Source organism: Scatophagus argus, chromosome 1 (assembly GCF_020382885.2).
Source record: "Scatophagus argus isolate fScaArg1 chromosome 1, fScaArg1.pri, whole genome shotgun sequence".
Lineage (NCBI taxonomy): Eukaryota > Metazoa > Chordata > Actinopteri > Scatophagidae > Scatophagus > Scatophagus argus.
In genome coordinates this window covers 9,388,315-9,412,522 of record NC_058493.1, presented here as the reverse complement: position 1 = coordinate 9,412,522, position 24,208 = coordinate 9,388,315, and the positions used below count along the sequence as shown (strand labels likewise).

Below are 24,208 nucleotides of genomic sequence, written 5' to 3'. Positions count from 1 at the left end.
TACGTTTACTTAATTAAAAGATCCAAGTACTTCTTACACTTCTGTATATCTCCTTTTTTTTTTTGGATTATTTGAAATTATTTGATACTTAACCACTTTGTATGGTATTAATTTAATCAGAAATTAGAACTGGAAAAAATAAATTAATAGCATTTTATGTAATTGTTCCTGTCTCACTCTGAGCTGTGGGATGCTACATGTACGTGGTCCTAACAAAAAGGTTTGTTCTTGAAATAATGTTAGCTCTGTCGTACCAGTGAGTAATTATAACTAATTAACATTCTCATAATTTGGAGAGTAAAAAAGAAACTCTTATCGTATTACTACAAAACCCAAACTGGTCCTACAATATTTCAGCAAGTGACGCCTTAATCTTCAATCACATCATCTTCACTTCACTCTAAGACTCTAATCCAACCTCAACTAAACATCAGTATCCTTTTGCATAACTAAAGCAAAGATCTTCCCATCAGCTCATGAATCTCCCTTCTTCTATGTCCTTTTTTATCACATCTGTCATAAATGAGCTCTGATTGCTTCCATTTCCTCTCCAAACACTCCAGATTTTTTACAGTCGCCATGTTGACAGAATTTTGTTTACAAACAAAGAGGTTTTGGTGGTGGCTATATGCCACTGATAATACTGTCATGCATAATGACGCTCAACATGGTGTGCAGATCGCACGTGCACACACACACACAGCACAGACTGTCGTTAAGGCATCTCCCCTGTCTCCCGCTTGTCAGCTTTCTCTTGTCACTTTTCATATGGATAAAAATCAGACTGTGACCGGATATTCTCCTCGTTGGAGTTGTCTCCTGTTGACGAACCAGTGACTTGGATGAGATTAGTCATCCCGTTAAATCAGATTCAAGGCAGTGCACTAATGATGAAGCTCCGAGGGCTTCCTCCCATCATGCCTGATGGCTACAACGTTACCGTCTTGACTTGCCAACCCAGTAAACATTGTTTTTAGAGTGGAAGGAGATAAATTTCTGAGATGGGAGCTTAAGCCTTTACTAATGGGGGGACAGGGAGTTTGAAAGCCAAAGAAGGCGATATTTTATGCTTGGGTGTGTAGTGAAATGACTATGTGTAAGGAGCTGTGCTACACCACCTGTTTATTCATTACAAGGTGGCAGAACGTCTGTCTCTATTAATATTGGCATCTTCGATTGTTAAGATTTATGGGTCTGACTGCCCAATTGGCTATGTGCTGCAGTCAGGGAGAAACAAAACGATTCATCAGTAAAATACTCAGGCACTGTGATGGAAGTTAACTGTGCTGCCCCGTGGGTCCATAGAGGGAGAGATGCACCTTTCATTTCCACCCAGTAAATCTATACAAAAATATTTAAATAAGGTAAATCAGCTAATCAGGTCCCACTCACTGACCCATTACCTTGGCCAAGGACTGGTCTTTCAGAGATAAGAAAAGCAAGAAGAATAGATTTAATGGGCTATTATTGAGTGCACAATGAGCTTTGCCAGCAATAGTGACAGGTCCTCAACAGTCTGAATAAGCCTTGTGTGATATCAATACCCACAGTGGATTTGCTTAAAAAACTATTACACAGAAACGTGTAATCCTGCACAAACCCAGTGGCGCGTCTTGGTAGGGAGCAGAGTGAGAGTGGTTTTTGTGATCCGAGCCCTCCAGGCCTTTTCAGACAGATGATGGAAGGGTGTTCCCAGTGGTCCACTCCCAGGCCTACTTCTCATTCTCCACGTGTGCTCTGTCCACCATGACAGCATGCATGAGCATGACATTTTGGTTGAGGGCATTTATAGCGAGAAATCTAGCCTGCCCCCACAGCCTGCTCCCAGAATCTGCCATCATTGCGGATGATTAAAAATAACATGAGGTATGCGATTTAGCTTATATACTTCATTCCTCATCAGAGGGAAATCATGTCTTTTGAATATTACAAACCTAATTAAAACAAATCAAACAACTCTTTTAAATAAACCATATTGCTTGGTGCATAGCAGTAAAAGTCTGAGATTTGAGGTAAGCAGGGTGTTTGTTGCAGGTTCAGTCAGCAAAATGGCATCAGAAAAACAGCATGAGTGAAGAATTTTGTTTTCTCTTATGTGACGAGACGGCATCATGGAAAACATTCATCATCATTAGCAGCGCGAGTAGCAAACACCAGATGCCGCGCTATAGTGCAACGTCGTCTGTGTCTGGGCAGCTAGCATCGGCACCATGGAACATATGCATCTATTCTCTCACCTGGATCACACTCTTCTCACTCCATCTGTTTGAGATGACTCGGCAGCTGCCTTTATCCACTCCATGCCTGTTTGGGCCTGATCGCTGGCTCACAAGGAAACAGGATATTAGTTTTTGACTTAAGCACCTAACCCTGTTTTTGACCCCAATGATGTTTATTGGTCTTTATGTACTAGTTTTATTTGTCTGTGGAATGCGTATGAATATCTTTTGCATTGGTCTTATAGTTATAGTCTCATAATTTGGCTGTGTTCACTACATTTACTATATGTTGACTATACTTTTAGTAGTAGTAGTAGTTGACAGTGGTGGTTGTCATCTATAGCAACTGTAGTATTTCTACTGTAATTACTGATGCTTCATTTCCTTTTTCAATTATTTATCTTGTATCATCGACTGTTGTTAAAGCGGCTTCTCCCACATAATTACCCTTTATATAATGGAGATCCCATCTGCAATCATGTCCTTGCCATTTCATCATTTGCATTTATGAAACCACTACACTAGTGTTGACTTCATGTTTTTGATTGAAAAAAGGAAAGGAAAATATAAGCATGGCTTCTCATATGAACAGACCTAATGAGGGTAATGTCAGTAACAACAAGCCCCCCATAAGCAACTGTTTTGTTGTGTCTCCATGCTCTCATCAATCAAAGCTCTCTTGTTTATGTTGATGCCAATGCTGCCAAGCTCACTCTGTGTCCCTATCAATTAAAAGAAAGTGGTCAGCAATCCATCATCCTCCATGTAACACGCCATGTTGTAGAACGCTGTGCAAACAGTGCTTGTATGTACATTTCTGTGTTAAATACTCTCTGTGTATGTGTTTATAGCACATTACATGTTTCTGTGTTAAACTATGCACAGATGCCCTGCAGTATGAGGCTATTTTATAATTTACAAGTGGCAGCAGAAAAGATAGGAGAATGAGAAGAGATACAGAGACCTCATTCCCTGTGCCTCAGTATAATGATCCTTTAATAATGATCCGACCCTCTAACAGAACCAATTCTCGGGAACAATTTTTTTTTATAACTGGAAAGTCTGCTCCTGTCTGACATGGCCGTATTTGAATTGATTGCAGCTGTGAGGAGAGATAGGGGAATCACCTACTTCCAGTGACAGTAGAGTTTGGGTTACAAACTGGAGATTTGCATGGCATTACCGGTGACAGTTGTCACAGGCTTTATTCTCCACACAGTAGTCAGTGTCAGAGGTCTTTTGAGGGCACTTCTACAGTGGGAACATAGCAGGAGTTATTGTTAAACAGTAATGAGTCATTCAGGCTGTGCCACAAGATATTGAAGAGAATTTATCCTGCTTCAGAAATATACTGACACTGTAGAGAGTTTGATACTATATTCACTATTTTCACAGGTTCAAGGACAACCCACACAATGTACATGACACACTGAAGCCAGTACATCATTTCATGCTCCATAAAAAGAGTTATGTCCTAAAATGGCCCATGGTATGCACTGTTTTTGATGACAGTGCTAACACATTTTTATCAAACCTTAAAGTAATTGTGATGCATTTACATGTCGTTACTCCACCAATATAGTATTTTGTTTCCATAAAGGTGGGGGACAGTGGTGGACCGAGACCTTTTACATGCTTTAAGATTGATCCATCCTACATTTTCCGTAATTAAACTCAGCAATGGTTTTCATTAGAGCTCTTACATCTGTGAAACTCCCGTTCCCCAATTCATAAAACAGGCTCCTTTATTAACAATGTCTCCAAAAAGATGAGGTGAGATGATGTAACAGTAACATCAAACAGGTTATTTTATCAGACTCTCAAATGGTCCCCCAGATCCACAGAAGAAATTAGACAACTGTTTTCACATGCTAATTACAAGTAAGCTAATTTTGATGTGTGAAATCTGTGATGTACCCCTTTAATTTTCAACCTTTATCAGAGCTTTATCAATTTTTTTTTTTAAATAAAAACAAATCCATTAAGACAATGAATGTCTTGGAGAAGGGACCCTTAAACCCTTAAACCTAAATATCCTGCCTCCACAGCTTGGGAAGCTACTCTTCGTCCCTCCTTCCTTTGACAAAATATACAGTTTTGAGTTGCAGACAGTCTGAGGGTAAATGTAATTATGCCAGAACATTAAAATAACAATTTAAAATGTAAACAATACCGTCTTGAATGCTTTACATCATGTTTTTCTGAACTTAAAGCAGCCTCTGTTTTAGAAAGCTCTTTCTGGAAATGCGATTTCACATGATGAAAAATGTATCAAGCTCAATGTGGGAGATGGAAAGGAACACCTCATTATTTATTCACTCACCACAGAGTGAATTTAACATGCTAATGTTATGGAATGCCAATGCGGATGCAAAAGGAAATTTGGCATGCACAACGATGCATATTACGGTAGATAACATGACTTATCACTGTGATTGAAGAAAAAGGTTGGCTGCTAAAAAATAATCAAAAGCTGACATTTGATGTGCAGCTGTGAACAGACACGAGCAAATGAGAAATAAGGGGATTTGAGTAAGAAAAGGTGCAGCTGGGTGAATGATTCGGCTTAGGTTATGTGAATGTACCCAAGGCTAAACATTTTGAACAAGAGCCCAAAGAAAGAAGGGAAGGGACAGCACTGGAGAGAGACAGTTTCAGTGTGTAATATTTGTGCAGGCAGACAGAGAGTGCGTGAGCAGGGATGTCTCCGTCCTGGCTCCGCTCCTCACCCATGCACATTTTCCTGGGCATACCTCTGGCTTCGTGCTAGCCTGTTGACGGAGCTAAATTGATGTGATTTGATGGTGCAGCGGCACCCACACTGTCCTAGACAAACAACTCACTGGTCCCTGCCAGCTTCCCTCTTAACACGCACTAAAATAATAAGCAAAAAAAAGCACAGATACACATTCACACTTGTATGTATTCAGATGGAAGCAGAAAAATAAAAAGGCCAGTGCTTTACAAACAAAGACGTAGATGAAACTTAATAGGATATGGGGGATATGGACATTTTGACGTCTTCACCTTCCTCTTCTTTATCATCTACTGCTCGCCGACAAAGTAAAAGGTGGAACATCCCCCGTCAGTCTCTAGCCCTTAAAAGGCACTGAGTGGATTTTAATAAGGAGTGGAGTGGTTAGCAGTGCACAACATGGTCTTCAATGGGATTAAGGGGCTTTGAATGCTTGAGGCCATTAAAATCTACACCAGCCCAGAAGTCCTGCAGCGCCTTATGAGTATATTTATCATTAGGATTAACAAACCAAGCCCATGAACACTCTCACCCCAGGAGGGCAGCCACCTCTACCCATGTACCATTATTGTGTTTGGCTGAGTGGCTGATGATAAGAGTGATTCAGCAGCAGGGGAGGTAAAGCTCTGCTCCCAGTCTGCTGATCATCCCCTGTGAACTGTTCTCAGAGCAGTAACATCTGCATCAACTAGCTCATCTGTGTGCAGTGTAAAAGGCTAAGGTTTCTACAGTATAAGTACATTGTTGTCTAATTCCTAAACCACAAACCCCGTGCATGACATGATGGAAGAATGGTCTCAGAAGTCATTTAACTGCTTGCAGAGGAGGAAAATCTCCCCAGAGGACTTGTGTGTGTGCGCTTTGCAAGGTTTCAGGGATTTGACCATCATCTTGTTAAGAAACTCTAACCCATTTTCTGCTCCCTTTCTCAGATCTTCCACATGACCTATGACCTGGCCAGCGCCATGGTGAGGATAGTCAACCTGATTGGCATGATGCTGCTGCTGTGTCATTGGGACGGCTGCCTACAGTTTCTGGTGCCCATGCTGCAGGACTTCCCCGCCGACTGCTGGGTGTCCAAAAATAAGATGGTGGTAAGTGCTTCTCCTGGACAGAGTCCTCATGCCTATTTGAATCAGAGTATGCCCCATCTTATCTCATCCATCAGCTACAATAATTACTGTACTAAAGTCCTTTAGCATCCTTGGAAAGATTGCCACACATATCTGTCAGTTCAAGCCTTAAATCAAATATATTTATCTGCTATGTTTGCCTACATTTATCCAATTGTCTGTTGTTGTTTTTTTTTTTTTTCATTTATTTGGAGCTCTGGACATTCGTCCTTATTTTGAAAGGAGAGGGACACTGACGCTGTGGGAACATTGATTTTCTAAGGAGGATGGACAGCCCCTATTCAATATTGCTTGAATATTGACAGCTTTCAGTGAGCACTCATGCTGTGCTTTAATTTTGCTGCATTGTTAAAACAGCTGCAGGAGTAGAGTCTCTGCTAAAGCCTTGCTCATAACCAAGTTGTTGTTTATTTGCTTATGGAAGTGGACTGTGTCACACCTGATGTGCAACTTTGAATCACCTGCAGCTTATGTCCTCATGTTAACTTAGCACATTATAAAAGAATTTGGCTCCAAAGGGCTTTGAGTTATTGCCAGGTTTTGCGCTGGGGCCATCAATAAGGATTGATCTCAACAACATATGTTTAACCCTTAAGCAAGGCAGCTGAGGAGAGTGGTTCCCTACACGTGTCGATGTAGGAGTCAAAAGGGCAACGCTTGGGCCTTTGCATGGTCGGTAACTCATTTGATCGAAAAACCAAAAGAAGTCCATAAGGTGTGATTAAAGACTGGATATAAAATAGATTTACTGACAAAGTTTCGACCAAGCAGGTTTTTCCTTGTCAGCTTGCAGTCAGCTGTTTAATAACCATACAATCATCACAGCCACCCCCGTTGACAACTCTCTGTGTAGAAAAATGCACATTATTTTCATTAGAATTTAATACTTACAATACAGGTTAATACAGTCTTTTTTGAAGTCATTTAGTAATTTCAATCAAAGACAGAATGCTGCCTTTATTAACATGAAGATAACCTCTGAATAAATGCATCTTGGGATACAACAAAACAGCAAATTCAAAGAAAACCAACTTTGACTTTTACATAAACCAACTTCTAGTCAGCTGCATGTTCGTCTCTCCGTGCCAGAGCACATGTCACATGAGTAGTTACATCGCTCAAGGTATGATGTATTTGGTTCATCATGCTTCACTGAGTCCTTGACATGCTCACTTGTTATATTTAATCATAAGAAATGACAGATGTTGCAAACAACTGTCCCTTGAGATGTTTCACACTTTAGCTAATTTTAGCTTGTTTTCCATACCTGTCGGTGCAGAGATACACACAGTCAGGTGAGGTGAGGCGGTCCTGCTCAGGGACTGTGCTAGCACTGGGTCAATTTGGAGACTATCTCTTTGGCTATCTTCCAATTTAGCCAACCTCTTTCAGTCTTTTGGATTAAGACAAAAACTGAAAATATGCATTCCGACTTTTTCTGTTCTCTTCTCTGCCATAAAAGATGCATTTTACTACCAGTTCAATATGCATTGAGCCAAGTTGCAAGGGGATTATCTCAAGTTACATAAGACTGAGCTGTCAGGCGACATAATGTAAACTGTGGCTCATCATTAAGGTACAGTATGCATGGATTAAGATTTGATGTCTGTTTCTGCAGCAATGAAAACAAGGGCATGAGTGCTTCACTAATCTTTTGTTTTATTCTGAGAAACATATTGTATTTGAATCTTATGTACATTGCAGATGAAGAAATAATACTGCATGATACATAAAGCCACAACAGAAAGGCAGACATAATCGACCTGCGGAAAAAGGCATTTGCCATACCCTGTTTTTTATACAAAACTAATCTAACTTTCTTGGTATATGTTTACATTTTCAGAAAAATATTGCCTTTACTCAGCCCCACTTTTACCTTCAGTTACTAACCATTAAAACCTAAAAATCCAGTCTTCTATGTCTTAAATGTTTTGACTCACATGCCAAATGTCCTGTCACAAAATGATTTCATGCAGTTGGAATTAAATTGAGGCGTTTTCTACTTCTCATGTTGTTACAGCTCACAGTCATGTTTCCAGAACTTCCACAGAGGTTGCATTGGCTGCCTCTGCATATCCCTGCACCCCAAAACAGCCCTTTGCAGCTAGGAGTGCAGAGGCTCTGAGATGTGAGCAAGAGCACTCATAATGTACTTAGTTGAACATCCCGTGTGAGGGATGTAGCCTCTCATTAACATCAAAATGGAGTTTGTTATGTTTCACACAGTAAACACTGTCTAATTAATTGCATTACGTAGAAGAATGGTTCTCAATGTGACAGAATAACAGATATATCTTCCTAAATTAATTCAAGTCTTGGGGGCAGGCATCTCTCTGATGGAGAGCTCTTCATGTTTTTGCTGACATTACCTGGTATTCAAATAGTTTGTTAGTATTGACTCGGTGACGTCCAGTGTAGTTCTGATTAGAATCATTAGGAGACATATTTTGTCTTCTTTGCTGTGGTTGTCCCATTATCTTGCTGGGTCATCAGTTCTTACCTTTTCAGGAGGGCACTAATAAAACTGCTATCTCTCTCAGCTTTTCCGCTGTGGAAATGAGTTTGAAAGCAATTTGGACATGTCACCCCCAGGAAAGAGTTGATATTGATTTGCCATGAACTACCACCAGGATCTAAAGGAAAAGAGGCAATTTATCTACAAATGAGAAAACTCAGAAAGAAATCACATTTTTCTAAATAGCTGACCTACTTACTGTCATGCAAGCCTCCAGTGTCTCACGCTCCATCCGCCCATTCTCAGGGCTCTGTTTTAGGCTCTCGCCCAAATGTCTGCTTGCTCCAAATGTTTGCATATTAAAAAGTACTTTTTACCCTGCCAGCTGCTCTGTGTTGAACTAAGACAGTTTGAAGTGGACATATGCCATTAGTTTTGTCTTAAATAATTGGATGTGCGTGTGTGTGTAAGCTGTCAGGGTACTCACTGACCTTTACTGTGCCATCAACACCCTTATGAGAGTGAGCAAGATAGAAAGTGTTCCAATGTACTCACCCTAACTCACCCCATCTCCTCTGTTTCATCCAGAACGACACATGGGGACAGCAATACTCCTACGCACTTTTCAAAGCTATGAGCCACATGCTGTGTATTGGGTATGGCATGTACCCCCCCGTGGGCATGACAGACGTGTGGCTGACCATCCTCAGCATGATTGTGGGCGCTACCTGCTACGCCATGTTCGTGGGCCACGCCACCGCACTAATTCAATCTCTGGACTCTTCTCGACGGCAGTACCAGGAGAAGGTGAGTGAGGATGACTTTTGCTGACGGCGGTGTTGTCTTTATTTATTTTGAAGAGAGGACAGCAGTGGTAAGGCAGGATGCCGGCTCATCCTCAGCTTTAAGTGCTTTGCCTTTTAATGAAACTGTTCACACCAAAATTGAATTTCTTTGATGTTTGTACAGGCATTAAATACACACTGACTGGGTGTGCAGTCCACCATAACTCTTCAAAATGGAAGAAAAACATGATCATGGGTTTTCAGAGTTTGAAACTGTGGGTCTGGTCTCTGAAAAAAATTGAAAAGACTCTCCCAGTATACTAATATAAAAAAAATAGTAGACAGTGCAACATGAAAAAGTTAATATCAATAGATTTTGTCACTCCTATTCTCATTTTTATCTTCAATTTGTAGGAAAGTCATTCTCTTAAATATCCTATATTATTAAAATTTTGGCAATTTGCATCAAACAGCTCTTGCTCCTTTTCACTTTGGCTGGATCGGTTTTTGCCTGTGTAACCATCTACATAAAGAGAGAAACCACAGCCTCCCCAGTTAAGTGAAAGGAAAGCCCCTGACAGCTGGCTGTGAAGGCCGATCCGTGTTCCACAGTGCCATGCCCTCTGTGGGCCCAGCGTGGGCGATAATGAGCTCAGCTGCCAGGCTGCCACATTGCCCACTGTCTGTGGTGAGGAGGAGACAGGAGAGGATGACCTCCAGGGAATAGAGGCAGAGGCTCTAGAGACTCCACCCTAATGAAAGTGAGAGAGTGGGAGTGAAAGAGGGCAGAGACAAAGGCCCAGGCAGACAAGAGGAGGAACAGATTAGCATGACGTAATGGGTATACTGGATAAATTAACACATCACAAATCTTGTGGGTGGAGGGTGGGGGGTGAGGGTGGGCAGGGGGTTAACAAAGACATGTAGTTTTCCACCGGCTACCTAACAGCTAAAAAATATGCAAGTAGGTACGTAACTAATGCTGGTGAACTGAGTATCTGCTAAATGAAAAGGAGGCAAACCATCTCCCAGCACTCTCAACTCATCTGCTGCTCAGATTTAGAGATGCCATGCTGCCAAGCAGACTGAACAGCTGGCCTGTCTCAGCACCAGTCAGCATGTGCAGCCATTTGCTGCCGTTTCTGGGATCACCCCCTAAGGTGCCTTAAGAATCCCCTAGCCAGCTAAAAAGGCTCCCCTGTGCTCCCACAGTTTCCCACAGTCCCTGCCTGCAGAAAGGCTATTACAGCAGACTGCAATTAATTTTAGAGAGGGATTCTCTCATTTATCTTTCCACATGCCTCAATAATGAGGCACTCGCTGGGTGCAGTGTCACTACGTGCTCATCAACAGTAGTCATTTCTACAACACTGTACCATACCCAATCCGCTTATCAGGGTTACTTTCTTCAAAGACATAAACCTTTTTGTCACTGGTCCTTGCTTCAGTTGTGTAATAATGGGATCTGCTTCTCAGATATTTCACTCTGCTTTTCCATGTTAGACTAATACCATATCCACGCACTCAAGAAGTAGACAACTGATTGGTCAAATCCCAGGAGTTTTGAAAGGACAGGTGGCTGTTTTCAGATTGCCAATGGGCTGCAGTGACAGGGACAGATGTTCCGGTCTGCTGGGACTCAATCTGGGGAGAAATCTGCTAACAGAGACACCACCAACACAGCAGTCAGTGTCCAACTTGTCAACATAAACCAAGTTATGATACATGCCTGTCAGTTAGAGTGAGTTTATGATGTCTTATAAGATGCGGAGGCTAAAGCAAAAAGGCTAAGATATGATGTAGATGGGCTTACTGATAACAGACTTTTAAAACTGCACAGTGTGAGTTTGGTGACATGACAGAAATAAGGTAAACATAAAATACTTGATGTTTAAAAAAATAATAATGCACATCCGCAGCAGCATGTAAGAGGTTCTTCATTCTTCAACCCAGAGAAGCATGTGGCAAAAATTAATGTTGGACCAAGGCACTCTGCATAGAAACGTGAAGTCCACTGCTTTGATATATCCAATAGAAACACTGTTCAAAGAAGAAAAAAAAGCATGTAAATTTGTATAGTGGATACTTAAACTAATAGCTTATATGTTAATGTTAATCTGTGCTCTTCTGTCAGGGCACTTTTAGTGTTATTTGAAGTATTACTGAACCCACTAGCTCAGTCTCAGAGTGAGTATTCAAAGTACAAGGACATTGAGAAGCTTTACTTCTCATCAAAACCACTGTATACACAAAACACATTATCTGAAACAGAGTTACGTAAAGTGGCCAATCTGGTTTTTAGTGTGTCATGAAAATTAATAGGAAAAAGATTACTTTGTCTTAAGCTCTCATAAATATGTTATCTGCAACAAAATGGATGTCTCTTCTAGATCTCAGTGACTTTGTTGGTTTCTAAACAACATCAGATTGTTCAAAAACACTGTTTAAAATTTCATTTTGTCTGCTGGCTTAATACATGCACAGCTGATTACAGACCATAAACTATGAGGAATTAGACATTTTGACTCATTAGTACTGTAAATGCCAGAAATGCTACTGCTCTCTTTTAGTTTTTGTATTCTGAAGCCAAATATGCCCATACTGACATTCCAAAGATGTTGTCCACAAGACTACAAAAATGCAATATTTGCATACACCACCAGTCTGAAAAGTCACATAAATTGTGACTTACTTATCTGCAGTGTAGACATGATGCAGCCCCACAAATCACTGGTAAGAGTTTTGTTAGTTGTGCCGTATGTGAATTGGAGGACAGATAAAAATGAACATCAGTTTGCACTCAGTAGGCAACTACACAAATTCACAATCTATTCTGTCACAGTGGACAGAGTGCAGATATTGATTACTGTTTAGGTACTGAAAGGAGTCAAAAAGTCGATCACTGTTGAGCCAAGCCACCACACCACCATTTAACTGCGTGCTGGTTATTATGTGACACGGGTGCTGTAAATAAGCTGTAAAAATCAGAACATTGTTTTGTTATACATATGTATGGCTGTATCTCCAGTTAGCATGCAGAGGTGATGTCCATGTAACAGTTAAATTTAGATGATGAGAGAAACAGTGAAACCCCTCTGGGGGGCTATGATGAAGAAAATCTATAGTCTATAAAGAAATCTTAGAAGTGTACAGATGGGAAATGGGAAAGCAGGGGGAAAAAGCTCTTCCATCAAAGATGGAGAAAATTATCATCAGAAAGCCCAAGTATAATCTTTTCTGAATAGAATTCTATTACAGTGTGGCACCATGTGATAAATGCCTGGGCTGTCAGAAGCTAGCAAGCAGACTTAAATGAGCTCTTAAATAGGAATCAGAAGGCCTGTTAACTGTAACACAAAGTAGAGAGCACAACAATCATACTAAATACTAGGAGCTGAAGTATAGCCCCCACTGAGATGAAAAAATAGCTTTATTAGACTCATTTTCATTCTGCTAAAAATATATACCCGATTCCAGTCTTTTGCTGTGTGCAAACAGGGTCTGTGGTTGAAGGATAATAAAATGTGTATGCATTTTCTACCTGTTCACAACTCAATTTGTTGCAGATGTATCTGACTGCATGGATTAGGTTGGGTCCATGTCAGATCTGAATGGAAAAGAGATTCTCGTATGCTGGAGGTGCAGAGGGCTGGACACTGAGTGCTCTAGTCATAGGGTTTTAGTTGCATTTTCATGTAGTTACGTTTTCAAGTAGTGATACACACTGTACTTATTTCTAGTTGAGTTTAATTGTATGAAATGGTGCTTTTTTGTAAAATTCTCTGGGGTGACAATTGTCTCGTTTTGATTGTTCTGTTGATTGTTTTTCCAATGAAAAGTTAAATTGTTAATCTAAAAAAATATTAAATCTATAAAAATTTAGAAAGATTGTTTAATTTTTTAAATAATAATCAATAATAAACAAAAAAACAGCAATTGTTCAGTTTTAAGACTTCTACATCTATAAGTATCTATAAGTAAAACATGACAAATGAATTTCTTGAGCTGTTAGGTACAAAAGGGATTTACCTTTTCTTTTGCTCTGTTTTTCTTTCTTTTTCTATTACAAGTGATTTTTTTTTATCCCAGCTAATTTGATATACTGCAACTGTCTCTACAAGATTCTAATTCCACTGCAATACAGAATAGTACAACACTATTGTTTGCAGTGTTTTATTACAAACTCCATTACACTGCGTGTTCAAGACAGGAATGTTGCAATTTTATTCTGCCTTGCAATTCTATATAAAACGTACAGACACGGAACCGTGAAGCTGGCGGCGGAGGTAGATCATTGCCAAATCAATGTCTGTGAAAAGAATAAGACTGCTGGATGGTTACACATGCTGGTCTCCTACATCATGTCTCCTTTGCATCTGGAATGCCACCATGCTATTTAAAATCACACACTGGGGCTGCACTATGCTGACATTATTTGGTTCAGTGTAAAAAGCAAAGGCAGCATAATAGCAGGTCTTTTCTGCATAGGTATTGCAAGATCTCTGAGTATAATGGGCTGTAGACTCCTGTTGTATTATGATTAAATAATATATTGGAGTGATGTTGGACCACATTGAACCCCCTGTATCACCCAGCTATCAGTTCTGCTGAACCACACTCTAAAACATTCTGAGCTGGAGTGGGTCAAGCATCTGCCAAATTCCCCCAAGGATTCTTTCCTCTTGTCTCAGGCATGTTGAGAACCATTATTGCACAAAGGGAATTACATCTCTCCAGATTGGGGGCACAAGATGGCTGCACATGTGACCGTGCATATGGGGTTTGCCTTGCGACTCCAGCTCTCTGTAAGCCGCTGCTTATCTGCCACTATGGCTGTCGACAGTGTAAGTGCGGTACAAAGAGAAAGGGATGGGGATGCCAAACAAAAGACATAATCTCATTCATTCGTAGGTAACTTGTGATTCATATTGACTTACTTTATAGAAGCTCTCTGATCCTTTTGAGTATTTCTCCTGGTAGGTTTTCACAGAATATTATTATTATTAGAGTGTTGTTCTGTTTGTTGTGGGTAGTTAGTGAAGAAATCAGAGATGCCCAGGAGGGACTTGTATATGAGTAGCACGTTGTGGCATGCCAGTCCCAAATGGCTTTAGAAGGAAATGGCGGTGGGGTGCTTCAGTCCCTCCTCTCTAAATCTCTAATTAACACTTTGCAATTAAACATGGCACTTTGGGGAATAGTTAATAAGAGGCCCAAAGCTGATTATTTGAGAGTGAAGAGGCTCTAGGGATCTTTTGTACCCCCACTTCAGTCCTCCAATCAAGACCTTTGGAAATACAGTAAATAGTCATCAGAGAAGGACTATATTTGCACATACAGAGTACAGAGTGATTTTCTTCCCGAGAGGGAGAGGAATGGATTTATGCTGTCAGGGATCCCCTGAAACAGTGCAGTGTTTTTAGTGTAGTATTGTGTGAAGGGTTTCCCTTATTTAGCCTGAAGATGTCATTGTATCAATTGATTTGAATGCCTTAAGAAGATCCTATGACAAGGATGTAGGTTTCAGCCAACAATAACAATAACATTGTGGCGCTTCGTAGAAGTTAAGTCACGATTTCCCTGTACAATCAACCTAAGGACACAACTGTCAACAAGTTGAGAGGTCTAATTCTGCCTTACAGTGAGACCCGTTCTCATTAGTCAGGACCTGACTGATGACATTAATCAAAACCATGTTACATTCCCTCTCCCTCTCTGTGTGTCTTCGACTGTTGAGCCAAGGACTCTTGCATGCCCAAAAGTTCCTCCATGAAATGCTTGCTCTTGGAGTGTATAACCAAAACCACATCAAAGGCACAACTGTTGTCAGCATTTTGTATGTCTAATTTTGCTACATTGCTAGCATTTACAGTGTTGACATGAAGATCATTGTGCCTATAAACATAAGGCTTTTTACATATGCAGTAGCAGGATGCTGTTTGGAAAGAGCAGTTTCCTTTTTTGAGTAGACCAAGATGCACCATAATGAGCATTTACCAATCACATCATCTTAAGTATCTAATAATAGTAATATGTAGCTTAATTGAATATTAGATATACATAATATCTGTAATTTTAGGATCACCTTATGAGACTGCTGTAGAATAATACGTACCACAGTATATAAACAACTGTTCATAAGTGCTACTGCCACTCCGGTTTTCAGTGGTGTTGTGACCATTTCACACAAGACTGAGCTGATGGAACATTCTCTATAACATAATTAAGCTAATTTCTCTGTTGCCCATTTTTTTCACACTTACATATGTGGGTGCAAATATGTAAGACTTCAGTTAGGCTTATTATATGACTCATATCTTTTGACCATACAATGCAAGGTTATGGACAAGGAGACAGTGGAGGAAAATAAATGTTTAGAAAGTATAATTAAGTGGCTGACATTTCTTTTGGGAAATGAATTATTCATGTTTTATTCGGTAAAAAATAGCAGCTGCTTAGAGAGCAGCATAAGAGGAGAGGGAGTTGGATAAAAATTAAAAGCATGATAAAAAAAAAAGCAAAGGGACAGAAGAAAAGAGAAAACTATGAATGGGAAAGAGACTAAAGATTTGTGAATTTAAATATCATGAAGATGCAGTTCTGTACAGGTCTGTGCACGTTTCTTGCTGTTTTGAGTTTCTTACTTTTGTAATACTGCCATGGTGGGAAGCTAAACTGTAATGTACTTACTAGCCAGTACGTTACAGTAAGACATTTACAGTATCTACTGTACAGATAAATGGTTCACTCTTGACAGGTCACCAAAAGGTACATGCAAGCTTAGCAGAGATACTTTGTGTACAAGTCTATCCAGATACATCTATCCAGTGGCAGGGACAGAGAGAAGACAACTGTCTTTACTTCACCATGAATAATGATTAGTATGTTAAGGAAAAGCCCCAAAAGATTTTTTGTCTGTTAGAGGTGGGGAAATTTTGCTGTGGAAATTTTGTTTTGAAAAACACAAAAAAATCCAAGTTTCTCATTCATCTTTAAGTTCAGGAAAAAAATATTAAGAAAACCTTGTTCTGTAGCCTCATACTTACACCATTTGGGCTTAGCTCAGCTAGTACTTTAAGTGCTGAAAATAAGATTATAATGATGATCACCTGAGCAAAATGGCAGCTCCGTATCAGAGATATTTTGGCTTCATTTTTGTACAGCAGGAGGAAATCGAGACATATTGTCCATCTTCCATCTTTATACTGTCAATGGTCAAACGAAAGAAAGACAGACAGAGAGAAAGAAGGAATCAATCAAACGGTTCTCATCAGCTGCTTAAATGTTGAACAGCGACCCTGCAGCTGGAACCCCCTGGTTTTCAGAATGCAGCGAGGAAGGCTGATAGTGGAATGATTACCTTCCTAATGCTGACCATGATTTCATTTAGCCAAGTAGACCAGGAGAGCAGGGATCTTCCTGGTGGCAGTGTGATGGCGGCTTTGCAGCAATAAGATAATTTCCTGTCACAGGAGGTGTTATCAACTCATCACAGAACCAGGAGAGTGCCATCCCCCATAGTCTGTGTCTTTACATCCCTGTCAGCTCTTCTTCTGAGACTCAGCAATGATTAGTAAATATAAAATGCCTTTGAGTGAAACACTGAGCTACTGTATTGAAGTACCGTTGTAGTCGTCACAGTATAAAAGCATAGGACATTATCTTGCGTTTGTTCACTTGACTAATGCCCTATCATGCTGGGAGAATCAAACTGTATCATGCTGTAAAGCTAGGGATAAATGGTTGCATTACATGATGACAGTTTCTTTCTTTCTTTTTTTATGAATGTAAAAATGGAGGTCGCGAGACATTGTGAAGGAGATGATAATCCATGCCTTTGAAACAGAGCACCATGCTGTGGCATGTCTAATGCGGGAGACATAAAGACATTAGACAAGATGCAAAATGTGGGTTACACCTGTCAACTTCACCCTGGCATCATACGCAGACAAGCCGTCTTCCCTGCAATACTCTGCAGCCAATAGGACTACAGCTGGAGATATGCAATTGTCTTCTAGAGCTGTCCGTCTCATGGAGTAGAGGAATAAAAAGTTTATCTCTGTGCAAGTATTCGGTTTCATCATCATATCGGTAAATGCCCAGTCTTATACCAAAGGGATTGTGGGGATAAAGACTCAAACTCTTACCTCATGACAGAGCTCATTCATCTCTCCTCAGATTCACAGATTGCATATCTAAAAGCTTATTTTCGCAAATTATTCTTTCTTGTACAACCATTTAATTTTTCACTCTACACGTATAAACTGTCAAATATTTTACTTGACATTCCTAAGAGGTAAAATCTATCAGCTGAGCTCTTTTTTAGTGTTACATATGGTATAGTAGTTGAACTAAACCTGTCTTGTCTGCAGCATTTCTTGTTCTAGGCTCTGTGTGAGCATAATATTCCCTTGCACTTGCAGAATCATTGTGGTGTGCAGGATAATAACAACAACAAAGTATGAAAAATCACAATTACAGACTGGGACATGCAACAATTTTCAGCTACCTACCTGACTCCCGACTGTTTTCTTTTTCTGTGAGAGATTTGAAAAGCTCTGTTCAACCACATACTAGAAACCATTTAAATTCAACAAAAAGAGGGAGTGCAGGAGACAGAGGAGAACATTTGTACTACTGGACTCTAACCCTAGTGTCCGTTTCTTTCCAGCTCTTCTCCCATCTTCTGATCTTCAGGAAGCCTGACAGTTTCTCTGCTTTCACAAAAAAACAATCTGACTTGCATGAGACAGCTGTCCTTATTTACTGTGCTATATTTCCAAAGGATTGGCCTTTTGATGATCTCCTCCAAGATTAGTGGTGACTATGGTGTTAGAACTGGATAACAAAGAGGGAGACATTTGAGGTTAACCATGACACTGAGCGCTAAGGCTGTTGGCAGTGTGGATATGGTGATCAAAGAGCACCTATGAATGTTTTTTTTTTTCTTTTACACAGGGTTCAGAATTTTACCTATTATTCCTGCAGTGCTCCCAGCATACTCTGATCTGCATCTCCGCTTCCTATACTGAAGTATCAATGAAAGGCCATCTAACACATTTTAATGCTTTTCTTTGTAACAAACAACATAAAGATGGGAAGATACAGGCGGACGGTATTGTGAGATATATTTGATTGTTTCATCTTTGTTTTAATTTCTAATTCAATGTTTAATAGTTAACTAATGTACTACGCAGGCATAGTACCTAGTACATACCTAGTACATAATGTGTACAAGTACAAGTCCTACATTTTCTGTGGATGGAAACAAAACATGCCATTTTTAAGTTTTAAGTATCATTCAGATGCAATTTATGATATTAATTGCATCACATACACACATGCACACACACAGAAACATCTAATTAGACACATATATAACACACACAATCAGTGTCCCTAGTGTGTTGTCCTACTGTCACTTTTTTCTTTCATGTGCTACCTTGTATTCCCTACATTTTTTCCCTCTCCTTTCACTGGTTCAAAGACATGATCTGAATTTAAAATTACATCACACCTTTCCTTGAACACTCTCACATCATCACATTCCTTCATTCTTGTACTTTCTTCATTGCACCATTGGCTCCAAATACACACTAAATTCAAGACATTATATTCTCCTGCAACCAGTTACGTGATTTATTTATTATTAGACACTATATGTGGATGCAAATCACTTGAGTGCTAAGAATGAATCTTAATATAGTGTCCTCCATTTTATTTATATAGTGTCAAATCACAACAAACAGAGACATTTTTGGAACAGAGAGACCCTAAACCCTCGTAAGCAAAAACTTGGCAACAGTGGCAAGAAAAATTTTCCTTTTAGAAGGCCAAAACCTCTGAGCAGACCCTGGCTGTAGGTGGGTGGCCATCTGCCTTGACTGGATGGGTTTTGAGAGAGAAAAAGGGGAGGGGGGGGGGGTCACTCAGACAAAGTTTGGTTGTAACTGTTGTACTAAATAAAATTCAACAAAAAGAAAGAAAGAAACACACACCCGAATTGAATATTGAAGTGACCCATTTACTTACTTTTGGTTTTCAGCGTTCTTGGCCTGGACAGTCTTCAACATCTCCCATTCCAAGTTGGTCTGTTTTATACATGCGCCACATGTCACACATACAGCAGCGCAGGCAATAATTTCCGTGAGTAAAGAAGACACAAAGTTCACAATACGTAATACATGTGAGGCCAAAGGAAACTGTTGTGGACTACCACGAAAACGTTTGGAACAAAAAACCTAATCAGACACTTAAAACACCATCACCCAGCTGAACAGGCCCAATTTGAAGAAGCTGGCAAAGGAAAAGCAGCTAAAGCTAAAGTTAGCCGGAGCTCAGTGCCATACAAAGGCAGCAGCCTCCCAATCAAATGTTATAAAGATGGGTCATTTTTGTAACATAGGGACATACCTTATGGGGAATTTGCTAAAGCTGGAAATTAAGCATAGGACTAGCAGAGTGAACGTGAGCTGGTATATCCCAGCTACTGGCTAGTATCATGCGTTGTAGATGGCAGATGAATTCATCAAACAGCAAAAATGTCAGGCGGAAAATATGCCAAATAAGTAGGTTATTGTGTGACAAATAAAATGTGTTCACAACTGAAAGGATAACTGGGATCTTACTGTAAATGACTGATAGGAACAAAAATCTTTGGAACCGGTGAATTATTGATCGAGGACAGGGTACTTGGCAATTGCAATTTAAAAGGGCCTTGATCAAAGATTGGAAAAGTGCTGACTTCTTGGTTGTAACCTGCAAGAGCCCAAATGATCTGTATGTATCTGTATCCATTTCCTTGTGTGTGTCTGACCTCAGTGCCTTGTGGCTATGTATCTGTGCTACAGCACAATGGCCTTTGAGTAACCTGATTCTTTTGTGTCTCTGTGTGTCCTCACAGTACAAACAGGTTGAGCAGTACATGTCCTTCCACAAGCTGCCAGCAGATATGAGGCAGAGAATCCACGACTACTACGAGCACCGTTACCAGGGCAAGATGTTCGATGAGGAGAGCATCCTAGGAGAGCTGAACGAGCCACTCCGAGAGGTGGGATTAGTGTTCCTGGGTGCATTTTAATCCCCTACACATGCAGCCATGATGGATTCAAAAGCTTTAGTACTTATTGAAATTTCTCTCAATTCAGTTTTTCTTCCTTGAGGCCAGATCTGAACAAGAATGTAGAAAACTGAGAAGAGCTCAGGAAACAAAGCAAAACAAAGAAATACAAATGTCTGTACAACCGATTTTTCCTGTTGTTACTCTAATATTCCTCTTGTCTGAAATTATGACAAATCAGTGCATTTGGTCCAGCACCAACTCCTTTTTTGCTTTTTTTGATAACTGATGTCTTTGTGTGCTCACACAGGAAATCATCAATTTTAACTGTCGAAAGCTGGTGGCATCCATGCCTTTGTTTGCCAACGCCGACCCCAACTTTGTCACATCAATGCTCACAAAGCTGAGGTTTGAAGTGTTCCAGCCTGGGGATTATATCATCAGAGAGGGCACCATAGGCAAAAAAATGTACTTCATTCAGCATGGGGTTGTCAGCGTACTCACCAAAGGCAATAAAGAGACGAAGCTTTCAGATGGCTCCTACTTCGGAGGTAAGCCTGGTCAAAGGTCAAGTAATACACGCATCTTTCTGTGGAGCTTAACTCTGCTCTGTTTTGTATTAATAATGCTGTCCTTGAGCACCTTAAGAGGTTGGCCTGCTTTGAATTTTGATTCTGGGAGGCAACAACATTTGGATAATGCATTCTCACTCTGATATTAGCTTGTTGTGAGCATGAAATGGTGTGCTGTGCAGAGCTTGTCACCTCACTTAAAATTCTGCCTCATGTTTTATGCAGGACTTTTGCCTTAATTCACATCATTTGCTCTCTCTTAAATGTAGGACAAACCCAAATTAAGAAAATAGTACTTGCTGTAGTTGAAATTAAGAAATTCATTCAATGGTCAGAAGGGTCAGAAAGATGTGAAATTACATACTATATGAATCCTTAAAACTTGTCGATGTTATGTACTCAACTCGTGTTATGGTCTTAATCAGGGTCAGATCATGCGTAGCCCCCTCATGGTCCCGCAAAGCCTGTGACACATGTAGGAGACAATGCCGCCATACTGCCCTCACCAAATACCAATTAATTTGCCCGGTGACAGCGTATCATTTAGACTACACTCTTAAGTAATGAGAAATGGTGGCAAAGCATTTAACGGCACATGACCTGCCTGTGGAAGTTTAATTAGGCCTTGCCTGCTCAAGTCCATCTCCATGCCCTCTCTCCGGGGGTTCCAGAGAAATAATGAAAAGATGGCAGGCAATCTATCTCTGCACATGCCAAAACTAATCAACATTTTAGACAACATGGCCCCAGCTCTCTCTAGGGCCATGTTGCCTCAAATGTTGTCCAAAATGTTCACTCCTTCGGTCGCTCTTCAGCAAAGCAGAAAGGCTTGGTGAGCCTGTTTCTGGCATGTTCACTGTGGTAATTTCACTGAGTATGACATTCTGCCACTCAGAGACACTGAACTGAGTGTACTCCTGATGACAGTGTCATCTAAATGTATTGTGCATGTACATTTGACTTTTCTCCCTCAAGTGAACATGACAAGCGTAACCCACAAAAGTGCAAATGCACTGTTTTTGTAACAGAAACAGGCTGGCTTTCTTTAATCTTAAGCCTTGGATCTGTAATTATTTTCCCCATTTTGCACATTATAGGCACAAGGCTTCTGACGCCATTATTCTGTGACTATTTCTGGCAGTGCCACTCCTCTGAGGGAGGGTGAGGGAGGGGGGCTCATGAGGTAAGCCTAGAGCCACTGGGAGTTTGTTACCCAACACAACTTAGTCATTCATGAAATTAATTGGTGCAGGATCAGTATGGGGAGTGTGTGGCACATGTTCATCTCAGTGTGGCTGTCACTATCAGCAAGCAGGAAGTCAAAAGCAATATATGTTTGTTTTTTTCAATATTATATGCAGAAATTGGATGCCTGCTCCATGTGGATTGCTTGATTTTGACTCTGTCTAGGTTCTATGAGGATGTGAATGATGAGCAACAGACATCCAGTCATTGAAGAGCTTCCTTTTTTGTCAAACACACTCCATATCAGCAGGCTCCAGTACAGCAAATGGCATGTGCATATGCCCATCACCATCTAAGCAAACTCATGTACTGTAACTCTTTCATTCATAGACAACCTGAATTATTTACACAATTATATACTCAGCAGTCTGCTCCAGTTTGTTAACTGTTGGAATAGCTTGAGCCAGAGAGTCTAAAGTCTAAAGTGGACACGACATGTCCTGGATGGGAGTTCTGTCTGGGCACGCAGCGATCCAATGCAGAGGGGAAATGTAATGTGACTGCAGTACTAACGCCAAGGGACACATGGATTGCTGCCAAGCCTGCTCTTTGGACGTCGCTCTGGGCTCAGAAGGAAAACATGCACCCTCCACCCCCGCCTTCACTTCCCTCTTTCTCTCCTTATAGTTCAGTATTGAAACACTTATCCGAACAGCATCTCCGCTGCCCTCTCAGTGCCCAGACAGAGCAGGTTATTATGTTGTTATAGTTCATCCTTTGTTGCCTGCAGTAATTGATGTGTTGCCAGTGCAGACTGCGCCTCTCTCTTGGTTGGAGTAGAGCTCAGTGACCTTGTGGTGGCCCTGCATGCCAGTCTGAGGTGCTTATCAAAAGCTTCCTTTGATTGCACCCCTAAGATGGCTCACTTTGCCCCTGAGTGAGTGGCTTGTAGCAGCTCTGTGAGTGGGGATAAAAAAAAAAAACACGCAGTCAGGAAGTGGGTGGATGCAAGGATGGGAGGAAGTTGAGTGCACAATTTGAAATCTACTGTGTCATCTTTTTGGCTTTACTTGGCTTTTGGTTCTGTGAGTAGTCCTGTCTTAATCCGTAGTTTTGTGAAGTCCTGGGTTAGTATCTTTCACCTTTCTTTCTTTTTTTTTTATTTTGCCTTTATTTCCCCATCTCTGAGCTCAGACTGGCTGTGCTATAGAGCTGCCATCCTGACTGAGCGAGTAAGTGGGAGAGCAAAATCCCAGGTAATCCACCCGGTCCTTAACCCAGTTAACACCCTAGTACCTCTTATTCTCGAGCATCAACTGAAGACAGAAAGCACTGTAGCAACTGACTGAGTGACAGAATGGGGGATACGATGATATGTAGAGTAGTCTTATATAATATGACAGACTGAATGGGATAGGATGAGATACAATATAATGCAATATTTTGATACAAGATATGATGTGATATGACACAGTACGGTTGGAGACATTGTTGGGCTGTGTCATCAGGTTTTTGTGTGTGTGTGCGTGTGTTATTGGACAGGACATGTATTTGATATGATAAAGTGAAGGGCATACAGTAGACCTTTTCTGGTCAAAGTAATACATACACTGTTTTACCAGCTTCGGACTTGATTATGCGTTGCCACCATGAGCTGTGTTCTTCAATAAACACACAGGAGATGAGAGACAAGCATCTCTGAGAATTTTTGTAATGAAGTCATCAATATTGTCCTGTCAGGCAGCTATACATCTGTTTTGCAAAATTAGAGTCAAGACATTATGTCATTCTAATTTTGGAGAGAGACATTCACTATTGTAAAACTCCGTCTCTTGTTTAATTTTCTTCAAATGATCATGCTAACTTCATTAGTTCTCTCTGCAACAAGTGATCATCAAAGTCATCAGGTTTTATTCTCTGGGGACCGGGAATGTCTATATTATCATTTGTACCAATCCATCCAGTAGTTGTGAAGATGTTTCAGTCTAGTAGACTGAAGCAGACATTCACTGCCATCCACTAACATGGCTAAAGGTCATTAACAG

General features: G+C 40.5%; 1 protein-coding gene across 6 annotated transcripts in view; it reads left to right on the top strand.

The window, feature by feature from the left end:
* The window catches only part of hcn4 (hyperpolarization activated cyclic nucleotide-gated potassium channel 4), a 64,435-nt gene that overhangs the window by 25,883 nt on the left and 14,344 nt on the right, over positions 1 to 24,208 (top strand). For all 6 annotated transcript variants that reach the window (XM_046372592.1, XM_046372509.1, XM_046372244.1 and 3 more), the window contains 4 exons: positions 5,907 to 6,068; positions 9,151 to 9,369; positions 20,251 to 20,397; positions 20,717 to 20,957. In XM_046372592.1, coding sequence (XP_046228548.1) covers positions 5,907 to 6,068; positions 9,151 to 9,369; positions 20,251 to 20,397; positions 20,717 to 20,957 — 769 coding nt within the window. The remainder of the gene's footprint in view (positions 1 to 5,906; positions 6,069 to 9,150; positions 9,370 to 20,250; positions 20,398 to 20,716; positions 20,958 to 24,208) is intronic.